Genomic DNA, 26429 nt, shown 5'->3' on the forward strand with positions numbered 1-26429 from the left:
TGGAACATTTGTGCTACACACCACAGCCAACACACTAACGTGTCACGACACAGTTTGGAAAGCTCTGCTCTAGATCCAACTCTATGGTCTTCACCAACCTGCTGCCCCCCCAGATGTTATAGTTCCTGAGACCCAGCCAAGATGTCTGGTGGTCAGGGGTGATGGGAACTGCAACCCAACAATAGATGGAGGGTACCAAGTCAATGAAGGCTGCTCTACCACTTCCTCATCTTTTCTTTTTAAAAAATTGTTTCTTTACAGTTAGTGAGTTTTAAAGATAAGCGTTGTAGAATGGGGCACATTGTCCCTGCTTGATTATAAACTGAAAGCGGGTGGGGTTTCCTCCAATGGAAACTTAGAGGACTGCACTGAGCAATGGGGCCCTGCCTGTGGACTGAGTGGAAGGAGTAACTCTTCTCAGCACAGCTGGCATTGAATAAACATTCGTGGCAAGCTCAGTGCTTCATTTGGGCATTTTCTGACACCATATTTTAGTTCTTGCCCTGCCTGGTGGGATACTCGAACATCTCCTGTTATGTCTCTGAACATCTATCATATGGCAAACACAGGAATTGTATCCTATGCAAGTCATACTCAAGAAGAGACTCCTTGAAATTAATGGGCATGACTAACCTTGCTCCATTATTTTCAAGGTGTCAACTCTGAGAAGAAAACTTAGTTGTGGGTGAAACAGCCAAAACAGTCTAGAAAAAAATATGGTTTATCTTGGATACATGGGCCAATATAGAAAAAGTCTGGCTCATGGCATCAGTAACCTGGAGCCATTTGCTCTGTAAATTCCTGTTCTTGTGCCCTTAGTGTTGGCTGGTGCCCACTGGGACTGGAAGGCAGGGAGCCCAGCAGCAGGTGCAGCCAGAGCCAATGGCAGGCAGGGGCAACTAACTCTTGTTTTGTCCCCACCCCCCTCCTCCCTACTGAGTTCTACAAGGGGCAACACTGAGGCTGAGGAGGATGAGGAAGCTGTCAGGCAGATCCATCCCCTGGACTGGTTTTAAGAAGGCTGGCCGAGAACAGACTGAGTTTGGTGGGGCAGTGCCCTATTTGCCCAAGTGGACCGGCCTCCGCCGGTGGCAACCTTTGCTCCTTGGATATGCTCTTGTCCTACCTGAAACCAGTTTCCAGCTATCTCCCTAACATTCTGTTTCCTTTCTCCTTCCTCCACAGCGTATTCTAAAAAGCATTACTCCAGAAACAGCCACAGAGATTCCCTTTGGTGACATCTGTATGAATGCTGCCTAAACAGCTGTTAGTGGGAGGTGTGTGGGGGAGGGGGCATCACTAGCTCCTTGACTCTCTTGTTGCTTTGAAGCTCCTTCCCAAAGAACTGAATTTCCACTGAGAAGTGTGTTTGTGACAAGAGGCAGAAGTGTGGTGACAAAAGATTAGGGCTGCCGATCATCTGAAACTAAAGACTGGCTGCACTCCTTAGCACCAGGCTCTCTTCTGAGTTTCGATTCACTGCACTGGTATTTTTTTGTTTTGGAAACATGAGGATGCGCTCAAGTGTGAATGAGTATCTGTTACTCCATCCATGGTGGGTGGGGCAAGAGGCCATCTGAATGCATGCATGGTTTACTCAAGCCTCTTGTCAGGACAACTGTCGTGATTTAGGATTATATTTAGAACCCATCTGTCTGTGCCGACACACCTGTTATCACTCTCAGTGTGATCCTCTGTAATAGAACCTGTTATATATGCTTCTAGGGACCTCACTGTTTTCAACCTAGCAGAAATATGGGAACTCACCCAGCCCAACCCAGTGCATTTTACCAAATTAATATGCAGACAAAAGTTTCATGGTTTGAATGGGGCCTCTGCTCAACACCTGGGAGAGACACGTTACTGAAACCCCCTGTGCAAGAGTTGAGCTTGTACAGATCTGCGGGTCTTCTGGAGTTCTGCTAGACTTGCTGCAGAGGGAAGGAAGGAAAGTGTATCTACCTGTAAATATTTGGGGGGGACCCCAATAGTTATCTCCCCAAAAAATAGCATATCAGAAGAGAAAGAAAACCCCTTTTATCTGATAAGCTATCTCTATGAAGGGATTATGTGCTTTAGCACAGTGTGCTTATAAACGGAGGAGCATTCAGACATGAAACCCACACTGACATGGTGCAGACCTGCAACAACTGCACCACATGACCCTGCTAATTCTGCACCTCGTCCTAAGAAGGGGCTCAATCTCAGCTGAGGTGGTGAAGCCATCCAGTGCTGACTGTGGGGTGGAATGGTCGGCTCACTGCCACCTGCTTCAAGACATTTCAGAAGACTGTTAAATCATCACCTTGCCACGCTACATTGGTGTTCAAATGTATGCTGAGGTTCACCACCTGCATTGCTCCCCCAGCTGTTCACCCACCCACCACTCCAGGTGCAAGTGTACGGGAATGCATTTTTGCCACCATATAGGTGTATCTTTTTACCTATAGCGCTAGGTGCTTGTTATAGCAGGCTAATGCATTCAGGGAGCAAATATTCCCATAGCCTAGTGTAGCCACACATAGAGGACTACTTTTTAATAAATGTCCTAACTGGGTTTTATTTGTTTTTAATGGAGTGGGCACAGAGCTGTTCATTATATGCAACCACTCTATAGGAGCTGTGCTCCGCTGCAGCTCTGCATCAGGAGACATGGATGGCAGTGACAAATGAGGCTCTTACTTTTGAAAGCCTCTTTTATGAGCGCTGAACTCCAAACTTAGAAAGCTGGCAGAGACACTAAATTTGTATGTTTACTGGTGTTGCAAAAACAACAGGTGTAACTATCTGGAAGACTGAGCTACACTAAACACACACAGTGCTGAGATTACAATTTATTAGGCCTTTTGACAGATGCTGCTGTTCTGAACACACCTACCCACGGAGTCATTAATTGTTCCAAAGAAAACAGTATTAAATCAATTTCTGGTACATGGAAGTAACCCACCAAGTGTTTCTGCTGCACAGGCCACATTAAAACACGTGGGACCTGCACAAGAGGTTGGCTTGGGCGCTTATTTAGGCAACTGTGTGAACTGGGACCATGTTTACCTTTTTGTATGGAGAAATTAAAACTGGAGTTTTATTTTACAAAACAAAAGCATTCCTCTCTTAACTTGTATATAAATGCACCTGTATTAATTTATGCTGCTGCTGCTTTGGTTATATTGAATGTCCCAAGCTGGATTGTATGTCATCAGTATGTGCCTTGCGATGTAAACTGTTACTGTAATAAATTTAATATCATAATAAAATGAGAGTTGTATCCCCCCTCTGTCTGGTGGGAAGCAATTTATTAAAATTAAAGTATTTCTGGCAGGAAAACATCTTCATGAAAATGAGTTGAGTTGATGTAGATCAGGAACAGGGAACTTGTGGCCCTTCATGTGTTGCTGGACTACAATTCCTATCATCTCTATCCTTTGTCCTTGCTGGCCTGGGCTGATGGGAATCGAGTCCAACAGTATCTATAGGGTCACATATTGCCCATCCCTGCGTTACTAGGTTCTAGCATTATGAAAGGGGGAGGAAAACTTCTATCCACTTTCTCCACACCACACATAATTTTATACACCTCTGTCATGTCCACCATCACCCCTTACTCACCTTTTTTCTTAATTAAAAAGCCCCAAATGTTATAGCCTTTCCTCCTAGTGGAGTTGCATAACCTTTTCTGTGGCTCCTCCGTATTGTGGAATTCTCTCCCAAGAGAGGTTCGACTGGCTCCCTCTTTTTTTCTGCCAGCAAGCTAAGGCCTTCCTATTTAGACAGACCTTTGAAAGCTAGGTGCAGATGTTGATAACTGGTCTATCAGGACAACTGATATTTTAAAGCTGGTTCTAAACGTGCGTTATTGTATTTCAACTATTGTTTTTAACCAGTTTGTTTTTATTACTTTGTATTTTAAAACAATGCTTTTTAAATGTTGTAAGCCGCCTTGAATCCCAACTTGGAAGAAACGCACAATATAAACACATTAAATCACCACCATCTACCCTTTCATAAGCTATAAAAAGTGGCTCACAACATATAAAATGCAGAAAGATCAGTCTATAAATTATGCTGGAAGGCAGGAAAACGGAACTGCATTGGACCTTATTTTAGCAAACTCGCTACATTTGTAAGATGGTTTGCCTCTTTTAAAGTTTATTGAAAAAATGCACCAAGTAAAAACCCTAGAGGTAGAAAAAGCTCATTAGTGCCTAAGACATAGCAGGCACAAGTATGAACTGGTGTTTGCTGAAATCTAAACAGAAAGACAATCCTGTGACGTTATCAGTGACACAGTCCTTGTTGTTTCCCTCAAAAACTCAGAAGAGGGGAAAAGGGGGAGAGAAAACACGCTCGCAAAGCACTAGGAAAGCACGGCTCTATTTCTGGAGTTGGCAAAGACACCATCACTATGGTCTCCATAACAACAGCAAGATACAAACTTCCTTCCCGGTGGCTTCCCAGGACACAGGATAAAAAACACAAGATGCTTCAAAACAAAAGGCTTGCAAGAAATTAAGACCATTCAGCAAGGTAAACAACAGCACACAATACCCCAAAAGCCCTCAAACCTTCACTGCAGGGCCGTAGCAACTGAGGGAGTTATTACTCCCAAAAACTGATTTCTCAATCGTAAGTAGCGTAGTAAAAATAACAATAGTGATCTGAATTTTTCTTCTTCTTTTTTTAACTTCAAACTTCCAAAAGAATTTGGTGCTGATGCATCACTGTTAGAAGAGGAGGTTACCAGGAGGTGAGGTAAGAAGGACGAGTGCTTCCAAGGGTTTTGTTGAAAATATATTATGAAAACATTCCCTCCGCCAAAGTTCTCACTTTGCCAAGCTAAAGGTAGGAGTGTCTTTTATGACAGCTTTATAAAACCTTGGCGTCTTGTAACACACAGGGCCTGATCCAGAGAGCCTTCACACAACAGCCGGTGTGTGAGGAACTTCCCCTGCCAAGCATATGACTGGCACTGCTGACTCTCTCTCACTCCTTTACGTATATGTCACTTTATCATGCTTGAAGGGTGCGACTAAGAAGTAACACAAACACAAAACAGAGTCAAGGGCAGCGTAAGATTCACATCTTTCATTTTATTTCAATATTTCTGCACAGAAGAATTAACAAAACTCCAAACAAAAACTCCCCACATTTAAGTTCACTGTGGAACTAAACGGTGGTGGTGGTGCTTTTTTTAAAAAACAAAACAAAACCATAATAATTTTTGCTTCTGGGCTTATTTGTATTCCTCATTAAGTTTGGTTTTCACACTTATCTTCCCCTAGTACCTGTGGCTGGACAGCAGGCTCTAGAACAGAAATGAGGACCCTGTGGCCCTCCAGGTGTTGTTGGGCTCCAATCCCCAGCAGCCAACAGGACCAAGGGTGATGGGAGCTGTAGTCCAGCAATATCTGGAGAGCCACAGGCTCCCTGCTCATGATCTAAAGGAGACCTCTGTGAGGCTATTAAGCACAGACTGGAGCTCACTGCATTGAAAAGACACAGAGCATAAGCAGGTACCGAGTTGCAGGTTGTCAGTGTGAACAGACCCATATCAAGCTATATACTCTGTGTCCAAAAGTCATACCTCTCTATCCATTTCTCCTGCAGAAAAGGATACCCTTTTTAAAAATCCTCTTGAAATGAATGGCCTGAAGCTACTTCAGTTCCAGTTTACAATTCCCTCCTGCCTTGATATTCCCACCAGCGATAAGCACGTGTCACCTTCCTGAAATGAAACCTAATCCTCCTCTTTTTCTATGTAAGACTTGGTGCCCACACGGGACATCTGCCGAGCCAGGTAGCGGTCTCTTGCGGACATCACTGTCTCCTCGTTACTACGCTTCGCAAATTTGCTCTGGCTCTCTGGAGGTTTCTCTGCTTCCTCTGCTCCCACCCCTGAAGTCCTGTGCTTCAATTCTAACGATCTCTCAGAGTTGGGTGGGTTTTCTCCCCTACCATCACTTTCTGGAACCTGATGGCAATCTTTTGCCAAGGGCCCAGGGCTACTACTTTCCCTTTCTTGCTGCTGCTGCTGCTGCTGCTGCTGCTGCTGCTGCTTCTCCTCTTTGTGTTCCCGTGCCCCTTTGTCCCTTTCCCTATCCCTGTGCCGGTCTTTGTGCCTCTCTTTCTCTTGCTGTTCCCACTCAGCATACCTTTCCTCTCTGTCTCTCCATGTCTTCAGTTCTCTATCATAATCATCCCTCTCTTTCCTGTCTTTTCTCCTCTGTCTCTCATCCTGTTCTTCCCGGCTCCTATGATGGTGATGGTTCTCGTGGTCTTTGTGTCTTCTCTCACGTTCCTTTTCCCTGTGCTGCCCACTTTTTTCCTTCCTGCCCCCACCCTCTTCTTTCTCGGGATGACTTGAAGGCACCTTTTGTTGGCAGGTTCTCTCCTCGCTGGATGACCTTGAGTCCCTTCGGCTCCTGTGATGCCTGGAACTCTCCCCACTACGGTCAGAGTGGCCTTGCCTACTCTCCTTTTTATTGCCAGTTCCGCTGTTTGTGTGTGCTTTAGCACTGTTCTCCTCATCACTAGTATCCATTTCCAAGTCACTGTCTGCATCTGGGTTATCTTCTGCTTTTAGAGGAATGTGGGAACTTGTCCTCTCATCCAGGTTTTTGCTTATTTGTTTGGAGTCACAGGAATTCCCACTGGGTTCTTCTTCCTTTATCCTACATTTTTTTAAGACACAAAATAAAATTCACTCCCTACCAACTCAGAACAACCTAGCATCATATCTTATCCTCCAAAGCATATACCCACATTTCTAAGAAAAACATGTTTTTATGTTGTCAGAAATTTGTAGAAAACTGCAAGTTTACCGCATTTATTTCACAACAATAAATAGAAACTCCATGATCCTAGAGAGTATACCACCTCTGAACACCGGGCACTGGGGACAATAAATGGTGCTGGCCATTATTTTAATGCTGTGTTTGGGTGCTTCCAAAAAAAACTGGCTGGCTGCTATTTGAAACTAACAATGCATAATTGAAACATGTGGCATGCATGGATAAATATTCCTCTCCCAACCAGAATGTGTGTATCAAATGTTCAACAGCTGATTTGTGTTAAACAAGGTACCAACAGCATTCCTATTCATATTAATATGGGTTCCTTATCAGTTGTCCCTCACTACAGATTGCAGGTGGAATCAGACAAAACTCACTCTGGTGTGCACTCATTTTTCCTACTGGAAGTGATGGGCAGAACATGTAGCAGTCACTGCTGCCATCTGTAACGAATGGTTGGCAAAGCCTTGGGGCATAACAGGCACATGCTTTCAGGCAATATTTATCATCACCTATTTTTCTATCATTTATACCTGAACTTGTTTTGTTCACATCATGTGATCTCATCACATACTGGAGTAGGGCTCAGACCCAATGATTCATCAAACCATGTTGTAAGCTCTGATTGGCAAGCACTTTAACGCCCGTAAATATGACTCGGATTTTGGATTTTCTCCAAATTACCACAAATACGCTGTGAGCATTGATTAGTATTAATGAAACAAGAGCTGCAAGATTTTCCATTTACCAGAAAAGGAGAATACTACTGCTTTATAAAGGATGACTACACTATTACAAAATAGTCCTCTGTAGAGGGAAAATGAGATGACATAGTCTTTAGTGACAGATATACTCCAAATGCCCCAGTGACAGCATCTGTAACACTATGAGACATTCGTATTTTGCTAATCAGTACAGCCTTATCATGTTTCCATACATACATTCAAGAGATATTCCTCTTCTGCAAAGATTAACACAAGACAAAACAAGGTGGTAACATCTGAGAGTATAATTATAGCTATCAAACTGATAGGACCAGGGAAGTTACAATGTTTCAGTCTTGGGTAGTTAATAAGGAGGCTAACATTTAAGGATATAACCCACACTGTTTACTTCACTAAAATTACCTGTCCAAGCAATCAAATTCTTCACCCAGAAAAGCCAAATTCTGCCACATATACATCAACTGGGTAAAAGCTTATGTAATTCTAAGTCACTTTAAGACAATCTATGTAGTAAGCGATGAATAAATGCAAATAATAATGATGGTGATGATTTTGAACCTGCCTTTCAAATTAGGATTGGACTTTGGCTAAGGGAAGGTAAAGCCAGCCTGAGATCTGAAAGTCATTAGTGGCACTGCTGTTTCTATAGCTTGCTTGGGAAAGGACACATGCACACACAGAGAGACATTAAGAAACATGCTAAGGTGCCAGCCAGCATTTTATAGCTGGTTTTCTTCTAGAATGTATTACGGACTCTGCCTATGTCTGAACAAACTTCTCCCTTTGTTTAAAAAACACGTTAATTTCTTTTTTCGTAAAAAAAGAAAAGGCAACCACAGTTGCAAATATGAAACATTTAAAAACTAAAAGAGAGCTCCAAATGAACAATAAAAACCAGACGCAAATGGGAATAAGTATAGCATCATGCAATTAAAAATGTGTACAAAAACAGGAAGGAGACAGTCTTCCAGGTCTCCCTGGTAACATCCCAAAGCCACATTGCCACCCTGGTGAAAGAGAACAGTAGTTTAATTCCCCTCCATATGTTATTATTGAAGGATCACCTTGCAGGTCACAGGTGTCTTGGCTTGATGCCAATAAGCCGGCCTAGTCTGCTCCCCACTATAGTCACATCACATCATCTGTAAGGGAACCTTTCCTCATTCATCCAGAGAGAGGGGAGGCACCCACTTGACCTCCGACTGCCATCCCACCCAAGAGTGGAGCAAAAGTTCAGTCCCTTCATACTAACACAACTCTGGTTAGTATGAAACTCTCCATTCTTAGCTGAGGATTGCTAACTGGGACCAAACTCTGGCTCCATTAAGCTCAAAGCCATCAAGGAGATGCTGAAACTGAAACTGCCAGAGAAGCTGATTTTTCTGCATTTCAACCTTACCTGGCCTCCCGAAGGCTGCATTTGGGCATCTCCTCTTCCCCCACTGCCTGGTTTAGCAGGTGCCTGTAAAAGCCACTGAGATCCTTCTGCTTGGTCACATCCAGACATGCTAAAAAAAAAGGGAAGGAGGACATAAAATTAGGAATTATTATTATTTATCAATAGAGCAGCTATGAGAAAAAGCTTCATTGCAATTGCCCACATTGCCTGGGATATAATAATAATAATAATAATAATAATAATAATAATAATAATTACTATTATTATTAATTTATACCCCGCCCTTCCCAGCCAAAAACGGGGCTCAGGGCAGCTAACACTAATTAAAATCACAGCAACAACATAAAAACAATCAATTTAAAATACAGATTAAAATACAAATTTAAAAATTCAAAATTTAAAACTGCAGTCTCATTTTCAAATAGCCCACCAATAAAAGAATGAAGCATAACTATCGAACAGAAACCATCCCAAAGGCCAGGTGGAACAGCTCCGTCTTGCAGGCCCTGCAGAAAGATGCCAAATCCCGTAGGGCCCTGGTCTCTTGTGATAGATTGTTCCACCAAGTCGGTGCCAATACCGAAAAAGCCCTGGCCCTAGTTGAGACCAACCTAGCATCTTTGTTGCTCGGGACCTCCAAAATATTATTATTTGAGGACCTTAAGGTCCTACATGGGACATACCAGGAGAGGCGTATCTGGAACAAAGCAGGGGTCATACACAGTACTCAGATTATAGGGCAGTGATGGTGGGGAACAGCCCCCTTAGCTACTGTTTTTAGTTATTGAAGAGAGAATGATGTGGCTAAAACTGGGGATGTGGCAGGGATGGAGTTTGAGGGTCTCATCTAGTGCCACCTATCTCCCATCTCTTGTGGTTCCCTCTTCAAAGTGACATGAAGGAGGCATTTCAGAATAATCTAACTGCTGATCACTGGTATGCATACATGCAATCCAAAAAAAGAAACCCAATATGGCAACTCTTAAAAACCACACACACTTATTTGCTGTGAAAATGATATTGTGACAGTGCTGACAAACCCCTGAGTTTCCTTTAAGCAAATGTCTCTCCCCCCCCCCCCGAAGCTTACTTCACAAGCTGCACATTATCCCAAGCCAAAGGAACAGGGCCAGGAACAAAAGAGTTCCCATCTTGACACCTCCTCAAGGAGACAATGCGTAAAGGAACACAACCAAATCTGCCAGATGATCCCTGCTTAAAGGTCATTTAGGCTACTGTGAGTTCAGAGTCTTGACAATCTAGTTGCTAGCACCAATGAGCGCAATCTGTCAGCACCCTGGTCATCTTCCTCACCCTCAATTGCTGCCTCCTTCTTCTCTCTCTCCTCCTCCTCAGCTCTTTCTTGCAGTTTCTTCTTGTAGGCTGATGTTACAAAGGCTTCTTTGTCATCAAACACGCCTCCTTCCAGTTCACGTTCTTTCTGAATCTTCTTCTCCATTCTCTTTTCCTGCTCCTTCTTCCTTAGCTCAGCCGCCTTGAGAATATTTTGGATGTACTTGGGCTGCAAAGACAAACAGCAATGAAGCAATGGAAGACTGAGATTACCTGTGACAAATAAATTGAAGATGCTGAGAATATTGTGGGATACATTTTACAGAAGCTACTGCTGCCCCTCTGAGCTGCCATCAGTACCAAGGCAAAGTTATTGAGCAGAAGCCCACAAAATCTGCCTGGTATCAGCAGCCAGGTGAAATCTGTGCTTGCCACCAATCCTACTTGTGATCATACACTTAAACCCTGAGTTTAAAGCTAGGGGACTCTTCCCAGTCAAACTGAGCCTCATCCAACACTTCGCAAGTCAGCACTGGCTCTGGGAGAGTTCCCCAGGCTCTGGAGAAGGGTGAGGGAGAGCCGGGAAGCACATCTGTGGACCTGTGATCCTGAGAGATGAAGGTGATGTCAAACAAAAATGTGCAGGAAAGGGACAGTGTGATCCGAGTCTAAGTCTAGTGTATCTGTGAGAGTTGGGCTGAAATCTGACTGCAGAGGCTTGCAAAAGATAATTCTCCCTGAGCCCTCAGTTCTCCATTTTTGAAGCAGGAATAGGGGCCCATCCCACATGACTGTTGAAGGTAAACTTGAAAGAGGTGATGCAGTTTGTAAGAATAAAAAAGGGTCACTTGAAAATAGCAGCGCCAGCAGATCCCACTCCTGAATTTTCCATGTGCAGGAACTGCTAACCTTTGATTCACTCTGAACAAGGTCTTTCCCTTCCCCTCAGTGGCTCCACATCCCTCTTGGCCTCTTCCCACCCACAGCTGGAGGTCTTCACCGCCCCAAACATCCCTAGTGTAGAGAGGCAAAGACAGACATCATACTCATTGCCAGGTATGGACCTTTTTTTCCCCTTTCCCTGCAAGTGCGCTGGCATGACTTTCTGCCTTCTTTTGCTGTATGTCGTCGTAAATATTGTCATATTCATACACTGTGGAGTCTTCCGCCAGTGCCCTCTGGATCTCAAGCTTGGTCTTTAAAAGGAAGGAAAGAAAGGTTATGGTATTTTCATTAGAGTCTTCCAGGAAGCTAGTCCAACAATGTGTTATCTATAATTATCTCAGTTAAGACAGAAGCTACAAACAAGAGAATTTTATTAAAAACATTTAAGGCGCTAGTGCAGCCTTCCAGATGGTTATACAAGAGAAGTCTTCTCATCCTTGCTGCCAAGCTTCTGCTTCCAAAGACCTGTGCTGCTTATTCACCCCTCACTGCTCCATTCTGGAAATTTGTCCTAGAACCAAAATAATAGCCCCATTGTGTGGCCCTGTGTTTCTCTGACTGGAAATGCAGCACGTCACTATTTACCTGTGTTGAGGATGTGCTCTCTGACTTTGGGCCAGAAAAAAACATAAGACAGAGACAGACAGACAGACAGACAGCTCCTGGAATAGAAAGCTGCTACAATGGTAGTGTTAGCCCATCATGGCAAACTATGGTTTTACACCCCCCCCCCCAAAAAAACACAGAAGTTCCCACTTTGTTCCTCTCCTCTAGACAGCAACAGTAACAAACACTCTTGCCTGGCTTAGAGCTACATCCAAGGATCACAGTTTGTTTCATTCTAAAAAAACTCCACAACGTTACACTCCTATCAACAAACCACAACCTGCGGGATGCACAGAGATCGTGGTTTGTTGCTCCTGCTCACACTAGTGCATGAGCAAAATGAGAACCATCTTCATGGTCATTGTAACCCACTTTGATTGATTATATGGTTACAACACAGAAGTATGTGTTCATTTTTTTACACACACACACACACACACACACACACGGTCTATATCTCTATAACATTCCCCTCTTCCCAGTACCAAACCCAAGCGTGAGTCTAAGTTAACTCTACCACCTTGACTTGAAGCCCCAGGGAGCAACTGAGTAAGCCTTCCCTTCCCTACAGGAAACCAAGGGGCCATGCATGTTTCCACTAGGTGCAAACCACAGAGATGATATCTCACATACTCATCATAATCTGCAAAAGCATCTTCTGTGTTTATGTAACCCAAAGGCCAGTATTTCTATTACAGAAAAAATTATTGGCTCCATGTCTTTTCTCTCCATCACTATTTGGCCAAGTGTGGTGGAAATCTAAACAGAGGACAAGTTCCTTTTGTCTTTTCATAGTATTAAGACTTTCATTCTGAAACAAAAGTTACACAAGGAGTCAGTCAAGGAGTCCTATATTTGATGTCAGAGAAGGAATTTGCCTCTCCTGGTGGTTTTTACAGTGTGGATGCTAAATTAGTCTCCACGTTTAATGGTGCATTGTAAACTATGAGTAGATATATGGCAACCTGCTTCAAGGCTTGTAGCAGGGTTGTTTTTCTGTAACAACTTACATAGCCAAAATAAACCCAAGAAAAACAGAGTTGTATAAGAGCGGAACTGTTTATTACGCAAACAAAGTCATGGAAACTAAAAATTCAAGCTTTGATATAAATTATGTCATTGTTAATAAGGAAAGTGTTGCAGTTCGGGCTGGTCTGTAAAATTATGAGGATGAATCACATAAAATAATCCAATAATTTATTTATACATTACACTAATATAATTTTTTTAAAACTATTATGAAAAGAACAGCTGCCACTCTAATTTTTTTAACACTTGCTGCCAAAACTTGGTGAAATATACTGGTTGACAGCCCTATAGGAAAACCATTAGCCTTGTCAGGTACCAGTGTTAACTTCCTATTTCTAAACATTTGCACTGGTGTAAGACAGCCAGGTAAATAAGCCTACCAAAGTTGCTGGTCTGGATTTCTTTTATTTTCTACTGTTGGCTAAGAAGCTAGACTGCATTTCAATGCAGGCTGTAGAACACGCTCCTCTGCAACAAACATGAAACTGCGGTCTGTCAGCCTCTTGGCAGGCTAGTTTAAAAAAAAAAAGTGCTTTCTACCAAACAGATTTGTGGAGAGAAAAGTGTGATCTGTCTCTCCTCTACCAGATTGCTTACTTACCTGAATGGAATTACTGATTGCCTATGGCTACCAGGCAAGTTGTTACATTAAAGGCTTTACTAAAATCTTACTGGAGGGTTGGGGCGGAGACACTAACATTACATCAATGGATGAAAGTGGAAAGTCAGATTTTAAGATGGAGCATGCTGTCTTGGCCAGTGGCGTAGCTAGCTTCTGCGCTGCTGGGGGCGGCGGCAGCGCAGACGCACCCCCCTGGGGGAGGGTCACAACGCGTGCGTCGTGACGTCATCATGACGTCACGATGCACGTGTATGCAGAAAGGGGGAATTTCCCCCTTTCCGAGGCTTTTTTTCGGTGGGGGGTGGCCAGCTAGGAGGGGGTGACAAGCGTGACACCCCCCTCCTCGCTGGTCGGCCCCCCTCCGCCGAAAAAAAGCGGCGGAAAGGGCAAAAAGAAGCAGAGCAAGCGCTTGAATGCGCGTGTTCTGCTTCCTTTTCCCCGCCCCCCAGCGGTTTTTTTCGGCGGGGGGTGGTGGCCAGCGAGGAAGGGGAGACAGGTTTGACACCCCCCCTCGCTGGTCGGGCCCCCCCGCCGAAAAAAAGCGTCGGAAAGGGCAAAAAGAAGCGCTTGCTCTGCTTCAAGCGCTTGCTCTGCTTCCTTTCCCTGCCCCCCCCAGCGGTTTTTTTCGGCGGGGGCTGTGGTGGTCAGCGAGGAGGGGGTGACAAGTTTGACACACCCCCTCGCTGGTCGCCCCCCCCCCCGAAAAATAGCCGCTGGAAGGGGGGAAAGGCAACATGCCCCCCCCCCGTTCGGGTCCACCTGGTGGGGCGGGGTGGGAGGGGCCAGCCAAAGTGTCACCCCCCTCCCCTTGACCTGGGGGCGCCCCCCCCTGCGATGCCCCTGGTCTTGGCTATTGGCCTTACCCTGTTCTAGTTTAGGTGGTATATTCCTCAGGAGAGAGCATTCTCTCTTTCTACACATTTACAGGGCAAATTGCCATATACACTGATATCAGTATAACCACTACTATATATATATGTGTGTGTGTGTGTGTGTGTGTGTGTGTGGTGAGACCAGAAAGGAGTAAGATGTGTGTGTGTACACACATTGTCAACTTACTTGTTTCATTGCTTGCTTTTTCAAGGCTTCTCGTTGAAGGCTCTCACCCACAGAAGACTGTGAAGAAAAAAAAAATTTGCTAATTAAGTTACATATAAATACAGTGGTGCCCCGCTAGACGAATGCCTCGCTAGACGAATGCCTCGCTAGACGAACGGCATTCGCTAGCGGAAGGCTGCCCCGCAAGACGAAAAAGTCAATGGGGCTGCCTCGCAAGATGATTTTTTTTAAAGCGAAAACTGGCGGTTTGCATTGGTGCTTCGCAAGACGAAAAAATCGCTCTACGAAGACACTCGCAGAACAAATTATTTTCGTCTAGCGAGGCACCACTGTATGCTATTTTTGTTTTGTATAGCCCACAATAGTTTAAAAAATAAATAAGGTTGCAGTCCTAAGCACACTTTCCTGGGAGTATGCCCCCAGAGAGACTGACTTCCAGTATTCATATGACCATGTTGAAGGCCAGTACAAGTTTGCTACACTTTCAAAACAGTTTAAAAGCAAATACCGTATATTCCGGCGTATAAGACGACTGGGCGTACAAGACGACCCCCAACTTTTCCAGTTAAAATACAGAGTTTGAGATATACTCGACCACAGATTTTTCCACCCGGCGTATAAGACGACCCCCGACTTTTGAGAAGATTTTCCTGGATTAAAAAGTAGTCTTATACGCCAGAATATACTGTAAATATGGAAGGTCATCAGTAGAGAAACACTATCATCTGCATCCATAGAAAAGAAATTTCCAACAACTGAAATGCCAACTAATATCATTTTCTTTGTCCATAAAGTACTGTATTGAGAAGAGCTATGTGGTCAACATAGCAATTTGCTCACTGATGACATATTAAGTCCCAATGAAGGCGGTGGGATTTAAGAATAAACATGGTTATAATAATAATAATAATTTTATCACAGTGGTACCTCGGTTTTCAAGCGTCTTGAAAGCCGAATGTTTCTGTTTCCAAACGTCAAAAACCCCAAAGTAATTGCTTCTATTTTGAACATTTTTCAGATGTTGAACAACTTCTGCTGCATTTTATTCAGTTTTCTCAATTGACTTTGCCAACTGCCCTTTGTGCCTCAGTTGTTGAACGGTCTTCCGGAACAGCTTACGTTTGACAACCAAGGTACCACTGTATTTATATCCCACCCATCTGGCTAGGTTGGTCCAGGCACTCTTAGGATTAGGAACACAGAAAGCTACCTTATACTGTTTTAGTAAAATATTTATGTTCAAACTGTTGCTTTTCCCTTTGTTAAGCATCGAACTATATTACAGCTTATGATGCAGGTACATTACTATATTAGAAATTCTCAGCCTGTAAGCCTCGGATCGGGGCTGGCTGTGAGAGTTTGTGCCATAGACCTGGGCCAGATCTGAGCTGCAGCTGGAGAAGATGTTGCTCTTGCTGAGAGGCAGCAGCAGAAAGGCAAGGCAAGGCAAGACACAGGCTGGGCCCTTCATGTGGACTGTGGCAGATGCTGTAGGCATCATTTCATTTCGTTTTTAGTTTGTATACCATCTTTCTATCTTACAATACTCAAGGCGGTTTACAAGCTGCAGAAACAAATATTGTACATCTTAAAACAATCTAATGCAAATGTGGTAATAAAACAAAACTTTAAAATAAGCAACCTACATCAAAAAGTAACATTCAACAATTATTAGAACAGTATAAAATAATAATAACATATAAAAGTTAAACAGAAATCCACTCAACAGTTACAAAGTTCTAAACTATAATCAATAAAACAACGGCAAACCACAGTACATAAAATAATACAATAAAATTGAGAAGCAGAGACTGGAGGGTGGGGCAAGGCAGGTGGAAGGAGGCCTTGCCTGATGGAGTCTCTCCCCTCACCATATAGGGCTCCAACTCCATGGGGATGTGTTGGGCTGTTGTCAGAGCTCAGCTAGCACCCAACATCTCTAATTCAGTTATCTAAGCCTGCTCTGAAGATGTAAAGAGCAATTCAGTAATCACAAAGTGGTTACTTTGTAAGTAGGATACCACACCCACACACCCCTCCAAAGCACGATATGCGGGGAGAAGAACATCACACTAGAAAGCAGTGTATTAAGAACAGCAATGGAAACAGCCCTGCTAACTTAGTTCAGAATGCAGTTTCCTTATTCCCAATAAAGTGAAGCACACCAGATCTCTTCTTCACATTTCCTAATTCTACATACAGTAGATCTGCAACTCCCTGTGTTTGCTGAACAGATGTAACTACAAAGACCACTTGTTTATACAGCATTAGCAATCATATATTCCTTTCCCTCCACCAGGTGACAGGAGAACATGAAAAATATCTTTTTTAACATTTTGGCAGCTATCGTAGTTTTCCAATCCTGACATGACTCATACTGAACATCAGCTTTTCTTACAAGTGGAAGAACTTTTGTCACCAGCACTTCATAATACTAAAAAAAAGCAAATGGAAAACAAGCAGCAGGTAATTTTTTATTTTATTCTTATACATTGATGTCCAAGTGGGATGAAGTAAGGTGACTCACCATGACACACAGCAAATTCAAACTGACTCGAATATTAATTTCTCTTGCAGAAGTGCCATATGCCATTTTTCTTGTTTCTGACACAGAACTGAACTATCAACAATAAAGGTTCTCTAGGTTTCGAATTGCACTCATGTATGCTACTTTCCTACCTCCTTGAAGTACCAAGCAAATGTTTGAACAACTCTTTTATGCCAATGTACTGTGGTGCTGAAGCCAGGGCTGCTCACCTGAAGCTTCACATTACAGGAGGTTGCACTAAATGACCCTTGGGGTCCTTTCCAACTTTACGATTCTATGATAGGAGTTGCCATTGTATGCCCCTGTAAGAAGGCACCTAGAACCAAATACCAAGTGCTGTAAAAGAGGAGAGCTTTCGCTTCTGAACTCTGCAATGGCACCTGCCAGGCTGCTGCTGGAGGGAGAATACTAGACTAGATAGACCTTTGGTGTTCGTCCACACTTCCGCTTGTCCCACCACTTTCCCCCAGAAAAAACACACCCTCTACCACTGAATTGGAGCAAATGTTTATTAGGGTTTCTACACATGGACATTTGTTCCAATTCAGTGGTAAAGAATGAGTTTTCATGAGGAAAAGGGGAGGCAAGCAGAAAACCTGTTGAGAGAAGGGCCCCACTCATTTGCCATCTCACACCAGTCCCTTAATGTTTTGTTCTCTTAATGGCCCATCACACAGGCAATCACCTCATCAGGAAGCTAGTTATAGTACCACAGTAATATATGGAAATATCTAATATTCTGGATGTATAATTTTTAATGAAATAAATTATTTGTGACATTTACCGTCCACAACCACCCATGGTTCCCTTTTTACAATCCATTCTTGCTTTCTGCAGTAGTCAAACATGCATCTCTAGTGTTTACTAAATGTATCTGATGGGCTTCAGCTAGCCCACAAATGTTTATGACACACCAGAATCAATTTTCTGTTCCTTATAGCCTGACTTTAAACACTTGCTGGATGCAGTGACTAGAAGGGTCTGGCACTCTGAAAACAGTTTTGCTAATTTGTATTGGGGAAAGAAAAGCAGGGTGAAGCAGAAGGGAACAACACTGAAAAGTTGGAGACAACACTGTCACATGCTCAAAGTTCTAGTATTCCTATACTTAACCATACAAACAGACATGGTTCCTAGTTGTAAAAAAGACAGTACTGTATTAACAGAATATTTTATCCCCTCTATTGGTGGGGGGGGGGGGACCCTGTAAAATACATACAATTTGACAAGTATGAGACAGAAAATCTGGTTGTGGAAATGAAACTACTCTATGGAGTTTTATTTATATAGTGTTTTCATTTCTACAACCAGGTTTTGCGTCTCATACCTGCCATACTGTATGCATTTTACCGGATCAGCCTGAAGTGATATGGTCCACTCTGCCGCCTTCCAGCACCACCTTCATTGGCAGGTATAAATCAGACCCAAACAAGCTGGTAAAAGAGTTATTATCACAGGCCTAGACTGCAGGTGGAGACCACATTTTTTATGTTTCTTGTGCAAAACTCCATACAGGTCTGGGCTATTGTCTACTCTGATGGGCAGAGGCTGAGACCTTTCCTATCACCTGCTACCTGGTTCTTTTCTAACTAGAGATGTCAGGGATTGAACCTGAGACCTTCTGCATACCAAGTACATGCTCTACCACTAGGCTTGCCCTTACCCTCAGGACAGGCCATAGCTGCATTAATAAACCTGGCCACGGTCAGTCTATATGTCATTCTTTTATCATGAAGAAACAGGTTTGGGACTAGCTCAGCTGGACAGTGTATCAAGAGCGCTACACAGGAAGCCTAGATCAACTGACCTTTGGAAGACGCTGATTGCCCTATCCATGTCCGATTAAGAAACATTATTTACTGGCTCTGAAGGAAGGTTGGCCATGTATCTGGAAGATAATCTATGGCAAAGCTGATTCTGAGGAAAGGTCTCCAAAGGACCCCACCAGCATTTTGGAAAGAAGAGGGATAAGAAAATAAAAACACTCTATTCATGCATTAACTGGCTCAGAAAATATATCTTCAACCTGAGGGACTTAGCTAATTATACTTCAACTCAACATGACTGACATATTTTGTCCAACATTTTCATGAAATTGGTCTATTCTTCATGCATAAGTCATTTCTCTCCATCAAAATATTTAAAATTCACAATAGTTTTCCCCAGACCTGCCTGTAGGCGGTTAAGTGTCTGGAGATTATGCAAACAATAAAAGTAATATAGAGGCCTCCATTTCAGTACATAAAATTCTAAAGCGGTCCACCTGTCATTTGTTTGGACACCGCGCCAAGAAGTTTAAGGAAAACAGCGCCAGCACAAACACCTCTTCCAGAGCTTTATGGGTGACAATTTCCTGTTGTGCTGAGAGGATTGATAGATGGGAACTTCCTGTTCTTTTGTATTATTTCTACTTATCAACAGGTCGTTTATTAAAGAACCTTACGAAGTCAGCAATCTGGCATGGGATTTCTGTTTGCCCCCAGCCATGGTATACTTTGGAGACACAAAGCTTGAACTTATAATATAACATTTTCTGAAAGGGAAAACTCTCTTAACCCTGCACTAAAAACACCTAAAGGGAAAAGAACTGAAACAAAATGAGAACTGCAGAGTTCATTCCCCATATTGCAAATCTTTTGAATTTTTACTTTATTCTATCCATTTTCATTACTCCTCTTTTATTTCAATCCTTCTTTCATGCTTTTGTACACCTTCTCTTAGGATGCCAAATTGCTTTTTTCTTCTTGACACAGAGTACCCTTTTAAAATAAGATTTATAAAGTGCTCCAACAGCTTCACAAGCTCTCTTACCCCTGCCTATAAAGCAGCTAGAATGGATGAAGAGCATCACTCCCTCTTTATCTTGTGGATCAGATAAAGAAGATATTATATGGTTGTTCTGCTCCTGAAGTAATGAAGACTGCACATTTTTAAAAAGTATTTCAACTATTTATATATCGCTTATCACTGTAGTCTCAGCCAGAGTGGTTGGACCAAACAGACCATTTTGGATTCAACTGTCACATGAAACAGATTGGCAACACATCAAGGTGTGTGTTGGCTTCTGGATTAGAGTGAAGGAAATGAAGGTTCACAGAAATATTGGATATGCTGACCTCTCTTCCATTAAAGCTACACAGAGCAGCAGGCTTTAATAATTCTTGATCTTTCTTTTCTTTTTTAAGAGTTAAACTCTGTCTTAAATGGGTGGGTGAAACTCCACATATTGCTTTTATTACTAGTTAACAATATATTTAGCAACAGAAGCACAAGGTTTGTCACAAAATGTTCACAGCATTCTTTGTGAATGATAGCATCCAATGAGCTCCTTTTAACTTGTAGAACTATAAAACTGCAAACGGGACACTGTACCACCTTTTCTTGTTTGACTAAACAGGGTTTGAAGCAACAGATTCCTGACACCCATTGCCTTGTGCCACTGAGGCTGCAGAGAAGAGGAAGAGGGGTGCCCTGCTCCAGAGTTCTACAAAACCCCATTTTTCAACAACTTCAGCTGGCTAAAGGCCTTCTACTTCTTCAACATTTACCTCTTGCTGCACATTAAGATTGGAACTGCCTCTGTGACCACCTGAGTGATGTCCTGTCTCTAACTTCCATTGAAACTTTCCTCAGCGCTCACTTTTTCCATCTCTTTAAGTACACCCTGCCTACATTTCCTTCCCATTCCTCTTATTTCTTCTGTGCCAAATTTTAGTCTGGAAGCTCCTTGGGACAGGTATCTGCCCTCTTGTACTACGTAAATATATCTTTCAAATAATTCATACACTCCTTGATTATAAAAGAAAAGAAAACTCCATGGAGTTTACAGAAAGCAACAGACATGTTGATGGCACCAAATAAGTAATTTTTAAAACCCAGAACATTATTTTACCTCCTTTAAGCCTGATACAGCATTGGTCCTAAAACCAGTCCTGTTCTCCATGCATACTCATACACATTCACTTCGCTGTATAACTTGGAAATTATAAGAAAAAGATTAAACAACCTCTCAGTACAGCAAAGAAAATCTTAATGAAATATGCATAGTAACATTTTTTTAACGGAACAAAAGTTTTCTATCTAATATATGATCACCATGGCCAAGTCAGGTGTGCAGGTTTGCTGGCATGGATTTTATTAGAGTTCAGTTATAAATACACCATCTTCAGACACGCAAGGCGTAGTTTTTGCTGATATGGAAGCAGCCAGGAAATGAAACCCCTCCCAAACGCAGCTCCTTATCTCAGAAAGGCCTAAAATTATTACTAAACTAATAAAGTAATTTTGTTTTTTAAAAATGATCTTATTTTTTGGTTGATGATAAAGGCAGTCGCTGGATTTATTACCTACTTTGTGGGCTGTGAAATAACATGGGGAGTTCTGTAAGATGCTTCCCCCCATCACCCGCCATGCCAGATCAAAGGGACAATATAAAGAGGCTATCATCCTCCTCTATACACTCTATTTGCAGATGAGAGAACCTGTTTGGAAAAAAATCGTAATTTTTTTGTGAAAAGCCAATTGTCAACCACCCATTAAAACCAGTGATGACGCATATTTTTCTTCTCTTTAAATAGTACATTATACTAGAAGTTAGTAAATCATTGCCTATTTCTCATTAGTTAAGAGAAGATCAGGCGTGGGCAAGAGCAGAAATAGAGTGTACAGGGGGGAAGTTGGGGTCCTAAGTATACTCTGGAAGGGCACTGCATGTCAATAAGAAAACTCTAAACAATTTGTCTATTGGGCTTAATGTTATAAAGTTTTACAACTAAGAATATTGCCTGCTGGGTTTTTTTTCAGATCGGCATCATTAAAAGAGCTAGTGACTTCATTTATTTTTAAATGAAACTTGGAAATGCAGGGGAAAGGTCTGGGGTACCCCTGAGGGTCCCAAAGAAAAAGCTTGTTTCCTTTAACCCATTGTGTTGAACCAAAGGTGAACTGTTCCAGAAGCTTTGCTAAAAAACGCCATCTTGGTAGTCAAGATAACCCCACAATTAATTGAGTTGTTTTAGCAATGAGCACACTTGCTTTGATATAAGCTAATTGGCTTACTTTGATGCTATCCTTATCTGTGGGCTTGGGATGCTGGGCTAAGCCCAGAAAGGGGAACTGTCTGTAAGATTTGGGAATTTGCCACCTATGCCTTCATCTAGTGAAATGACGTATGCTGCTTTGTGTATATTTTATTTTATTTATTTATTTTATTTATTAGTATAAAGAACATATGCATGTATTATAATGCTAATTGCTATAAACCAATCAAAAGTTTAAATTATGGCACCTGTATCTTTAATATCTTTTTGTACAGTTTTTTTTTATTATATAATGTATTTAAAACAGATAAAACTTAAAAGATGAAAAACAAAACTATAAAATTGGCACACAGAATGAGTACAGTTGCACATGGGTTAAAATAACAAAGCCTAAGTAAAAACTATCATTGTTATCTGATTATCAAGTATCGTTCCAGATTTGCCAGGCTTGTGGCAAAGTTTGTTTTGAAAACGATGGCTCTGCTATATATGTCATAAAAGACTGCCAAATCATAAAAAGTGGCTGGATGTCCTAGTCCCTGTTGAAATTTCCAATTATACAAAGGGTGGCATAATGGGTCAGTGCATCTGGTGGTTAACCAGAAGGTTGGTTCAAACCCACTCAAGAATGGCTGTATGCAGGATTCCTGTATTGCAGGGGGTTGGACTAGATGACCCTCGGGTTCCATTCCAACTTACAATTCTATGATTCTATGTGTAATATTCTCAATTATAGGTGGGTGATACCAAGGGTTCAGTGGGGCTGTTTTCCATTGAAATTACTATTCCTGCTGCTAAGATCAAAGTATCTTTAACATACTGATAAGAACTCGGGTTGCGAAGCATCCTGAAAGCAGCAATACTGATCCTTCATCTATGAGAATTAAGCCTATTTATAGACTACGTAGTCCTTCCACACTGCTTGCAAATAATTTTCTCACAAAGAATAACAGAAACAGATACTTAAATGATGGTTCTATGGCATGCAGCACCCTCTACTGGAAAAACAATTTATACTGCAGGGGGTTATTTTAAAGTTAAATTATAAGGTAGGCCCATATCCCCTGTGTATACTGGGGTCACATTGTCAGATGAGACTTCTGAGCCAAACGCTTTCTCAGCTTCATCTGACAGAAGCTACTTGTAATTTGTGTTTATGGAACTCCATCCCAAGAGATACCTGAATAGCCCACTTTTTTAAAAGGCCTTTAAGGAGGTAGATAAATCCTTCCTCATTCAGAAAGAATTCAGCGGGCTGGCTAGGCTGTTCAACAGCATATAGCTATGCAGGTCTACCCAAAAGTAGTTCACAACTGACTTCAAATGGCATTACTCCCAGGATGCTTGGTAGAATACTAGGCTGATTTACTGATCTGCTGCTACAGTGGTTTTGAACCTGTATTTTAGTTGGTTTAAATAAATTTAAATTTAGTTTTAACTGGAATTTTTGAAAACAGCATTGGAAGCCTCCGTGTATATCTTGGACTTTGTCCTCTTACAAACATAATAAATGTAACAAAGAACAAAAAAAAAACTAACCTCATCATCTGAGTCATCCATAAACACTGCATGTTTGACAAAGGTTTTCTGCTGCGCTTTCTTGGGAAATATAAGTCCATATCTGTGGAGAGAAAAATGAATATTGAATATATGTCTGAAATGTAAAGAAACACAAAACAGCACTAGCTTTGCTGACAGCATGGAAAACAGGGCCCTGACTGACTGCAGCTACCAAAGCTGAGGCTGCTGAACAGACTCTTGGGCTGGAGAATTGTGGCTGTTGTTTATGTTAATTTTTAGTATCTTTATTTTTTAAATCTTATGAATTATATGGAAATTGTTCAATTTGGTCATGTACTTTTTATATGTTTTAATTATTGTTTATGATTACTTTTGTTATGTTTGTAATTATGTAAAACATGATGCCATTCAATTAAGGAAATTAGGCAAGGAGACATGGTGAGTATTCTTACTGCTTTTAGAAATCAAACCAAAATATGTTGGGCATTCATATTGGGTCAAGTAATCTGGATTCTTGTATCTGCTGCTAATAATTTATTTGCTTTCTCTTTACATTATTTTCATATTCTTATATTGGATTAATGTTTTAGCCACACTGAGGGTGCCACAAAAGGCTATAACCGTTTTTTAATAAAAAATACCCAAAAAAATAGATCAAAGTAATGAAGTGAATAAAACAATATTTTTGAAGGAAAAGGCATACAAGTGGGTCAGAAGCATCTCTGTTTTTAGAGAATCTGCAAGAGTTACAACAGGTGCCATTTGGGAAGAGGCATCATCTCCTCTGTGTTAGAGAAAGAAAGATGCTTCTTTTAAAACAGTGCCTGCCAATTGCAGTTTAAGTGCTTGCATCAAAAATAATAAAGTTGTGTCAATACTTTTAAGAACCGCCATTAATGGAGGAGGCAGCTTCTTTTTCCCAACTAGCAACAGTGTGACATAGTGGTTAAAGCAGGGGTCTCCACCCCCATCGTTTAGCCCGGACACTGAGATCCAGCGCCGAGGGCCTTCTGGCGGTTCCCTCACAGGGAACCAGGCAGAGGACCTTCTTGGTAGTGGCGCCCGCCCTGTGGAACACCCTCCCAGCAGAGGTCAAACTATCTGACATTCAGAAAATACCTGAAGGCAGCCGTTTAGGGAAGTTTTTAACCTGTGATATTTTAATGTATTTTAATATATGTTGGAGGCCGCCAGATGGGTGAGGTACAAGTAATAAATTATTATTATTATTATTATTATTATTATAGGCAACCTAAGGCCTGGGGGCTGAATGTGGCCCATTCGCCTTCTAAATTTGGCCCACAGACGGTCCGGGAATTAGCGTGTTTTTTACATGAGTAGAATGTGTCCTTTTATTTAAAATGCATCTCTGGGTTATTTGTGGGGCATAATATTTTTTTCATTTCCCCCCCAAAAATATAGTCTGGCCCCCCACAAGGTCTGAAGGACGGTGGACCGGCCCACGGCTGAAAAAGGTTGCTGACCCCTGGGTTAAAGTCACATTCCCAAACTTGACACACTACAGTATGTTGATGTTTTGGACTCTAACTCCCATCAGCTCAACCCATCACACCAGTACAATGGTGGGGGTGGAGGGCACCAGGTGGGGCAGGCATAGGCAACCTTCGGCTCTCCAGATGTTTTGGCCTACAACTCCCATGATCCCTAGCTAACAGGACCAGTGGTCAGGGATGATGGGAATTGTAGTCCGAAACATCTGGAGAGCCGAAGGTTGCCTATGCCTGACCTGGTGGGGGAAAGACAAGAGTTAAAAGTGCCAAGACTAGGCCTAGGGGAGACACAGTCAAATCTCCACTCCACCAGAGAAGCTCGCTGGGTGACCTTTGGCCAGTTGGGATTTAAATGGGAAGGCAGAATCACGTACACCACCTTGAGGTGGGGGAGAAAGGTAGGATATAAAAGCAATCAATCAATCAATCAATCAATCAATAACACAGTGCAACCCATGCTCCTGTAGGGTTGAGTCTTGGGGGCAGGGAGGAAAACACCTGCAGTGTGGCATAGCGGTCAGAGCAGCCTTTCTCAACCTTGGGTGCCTCAGTGTTGTTGGACTACAACTCCCGTCATTCCTAGCCAACGTGACTAGCAGTGGGGGATGATGGGAGCTGTAGTGCAAGGACATCAGGGTTATTTAGGGTCAGACCAACACCTGGCAGCGGCCATAGTTTGAATCCCGCACCAGGCCATTGCTGCTCAGCCTAACCTACCTCACAGGGGGAATAATTAATGTTCGCCACCTTGAGCAACTTGGGAGGGAAAGGTGCAACGGAAATGCAATAAATAACGAGAAATAATTAGGAGGGGAACCTTGTTCTTCTTCGTTTCCCCCAAATCCCCACTTCACCTCCAGGTCTCTGGATCAGACCCGCCTCGCCCTCCCCTCCTTCATATCGTGCTCCCCGAAAAATCGCCTTAGTCCCGCCTCCTCTCCCTCGGCCACCCCGAAATTACCTCAGCCCCACCTTCCGGCCCTACTTGCCTCCTCCTCGTGCCCCCCAGCCCCACCACCACCACCACGACGTCACTGCCGCCTTGGCCTCCTTCCCGGCAGCGGGTGCCCCCTCCTCGGAAAATAAAATAAAACCGCCTCAGTCCCTTGTCAAGTTTCGACGCACGCGGACGCAGGCCGGGGGGTTCTCCTCAACGCCGCCCCTGCCCCCAATTCCCACCCCAACCCCGCGGCTCCTTCCTTTCGGCTCCCTCTCCACCCCACCCCCCCAAACCCCCCGTCCGAGTTCCTCCTCAGCTCCGCGGCGCCCCCGCCTCCCCTCCCCCACACTCACTGCTTGCTCGGAGCCGCCATCTTGGCGACGCAGCGCGAGGGCGGGACAAGG

General features: G+C 42.8%; 2 protein-coding genes across 5 annotated transcripts in view; one reads left to right on the plus strand and one right to left on the minus strand.

Annotated features, from left to right (window-relative positions):
• SLC6A4 (solute carrier family 6 member 4) overlaps positions 1 to 3270 on the plus strand; it is a 37788-nt gene extending 34518 nt beyond the window's left edge. For all 4 annotated transcript variants that reach the window (XM_033172322.1, XM_033172325.1, XM_033172323.1 and 1 more), the window contains one exon: positions 1186 to 3270. In XM_033172322.1, coding sequence (XP_033028213.1) covers positions 1186 to 1260 — 75 coding nt within the window. In that variant the 3' untranslated portion in view covers positions 1261 to 3270. The remainder of the gene's footprint in view (positions 1 to 1185) is intronic.
• A 2451-nt stretch (positions 3271 to 5721) lies between these two features.
• NSRP1 (nuclear speckle splicing regulatory protein 1) lies at positions 5722 to 26429 on the minus strand. The gene is made up of 7 exons (XM_033172327.1): positions 26379 to 26429; positions 23593 to 23674; positions 14467 to 14523; positions 11270 to 11401; positions 10227 to 10434; positions 8913 to 9021; positions 5722 to 6668 (listed from the first exon to the last, which is right to left on the minus strand). The coding sequence occupies exons 1-7, from the start codon at positions 26396 to 26398 to the stop codon at positions 5735 to 5737; spliced, it is 1542 nt and encodes a 513-aa protein (XP_033028218.1). The 5' UTR covers positions 26399 to 26429; the 3' UTR covers positions 5722 to 5734.

Source organism: Lacerta agilis, chromosome 15 (genome assembly GCF_009819535.1).
Source record: "Lacerta agilis isolate rLacAgi1 chromosome 15, rLacAgi1.pri, whole genome shotgun sequence".
Classification (NCBI taxonomy): Eukaryota; Metazoa; Chordata; class Lepidosauria; order Squamata; family Lacertidae; genus Lacerta; species Lacerta agilis.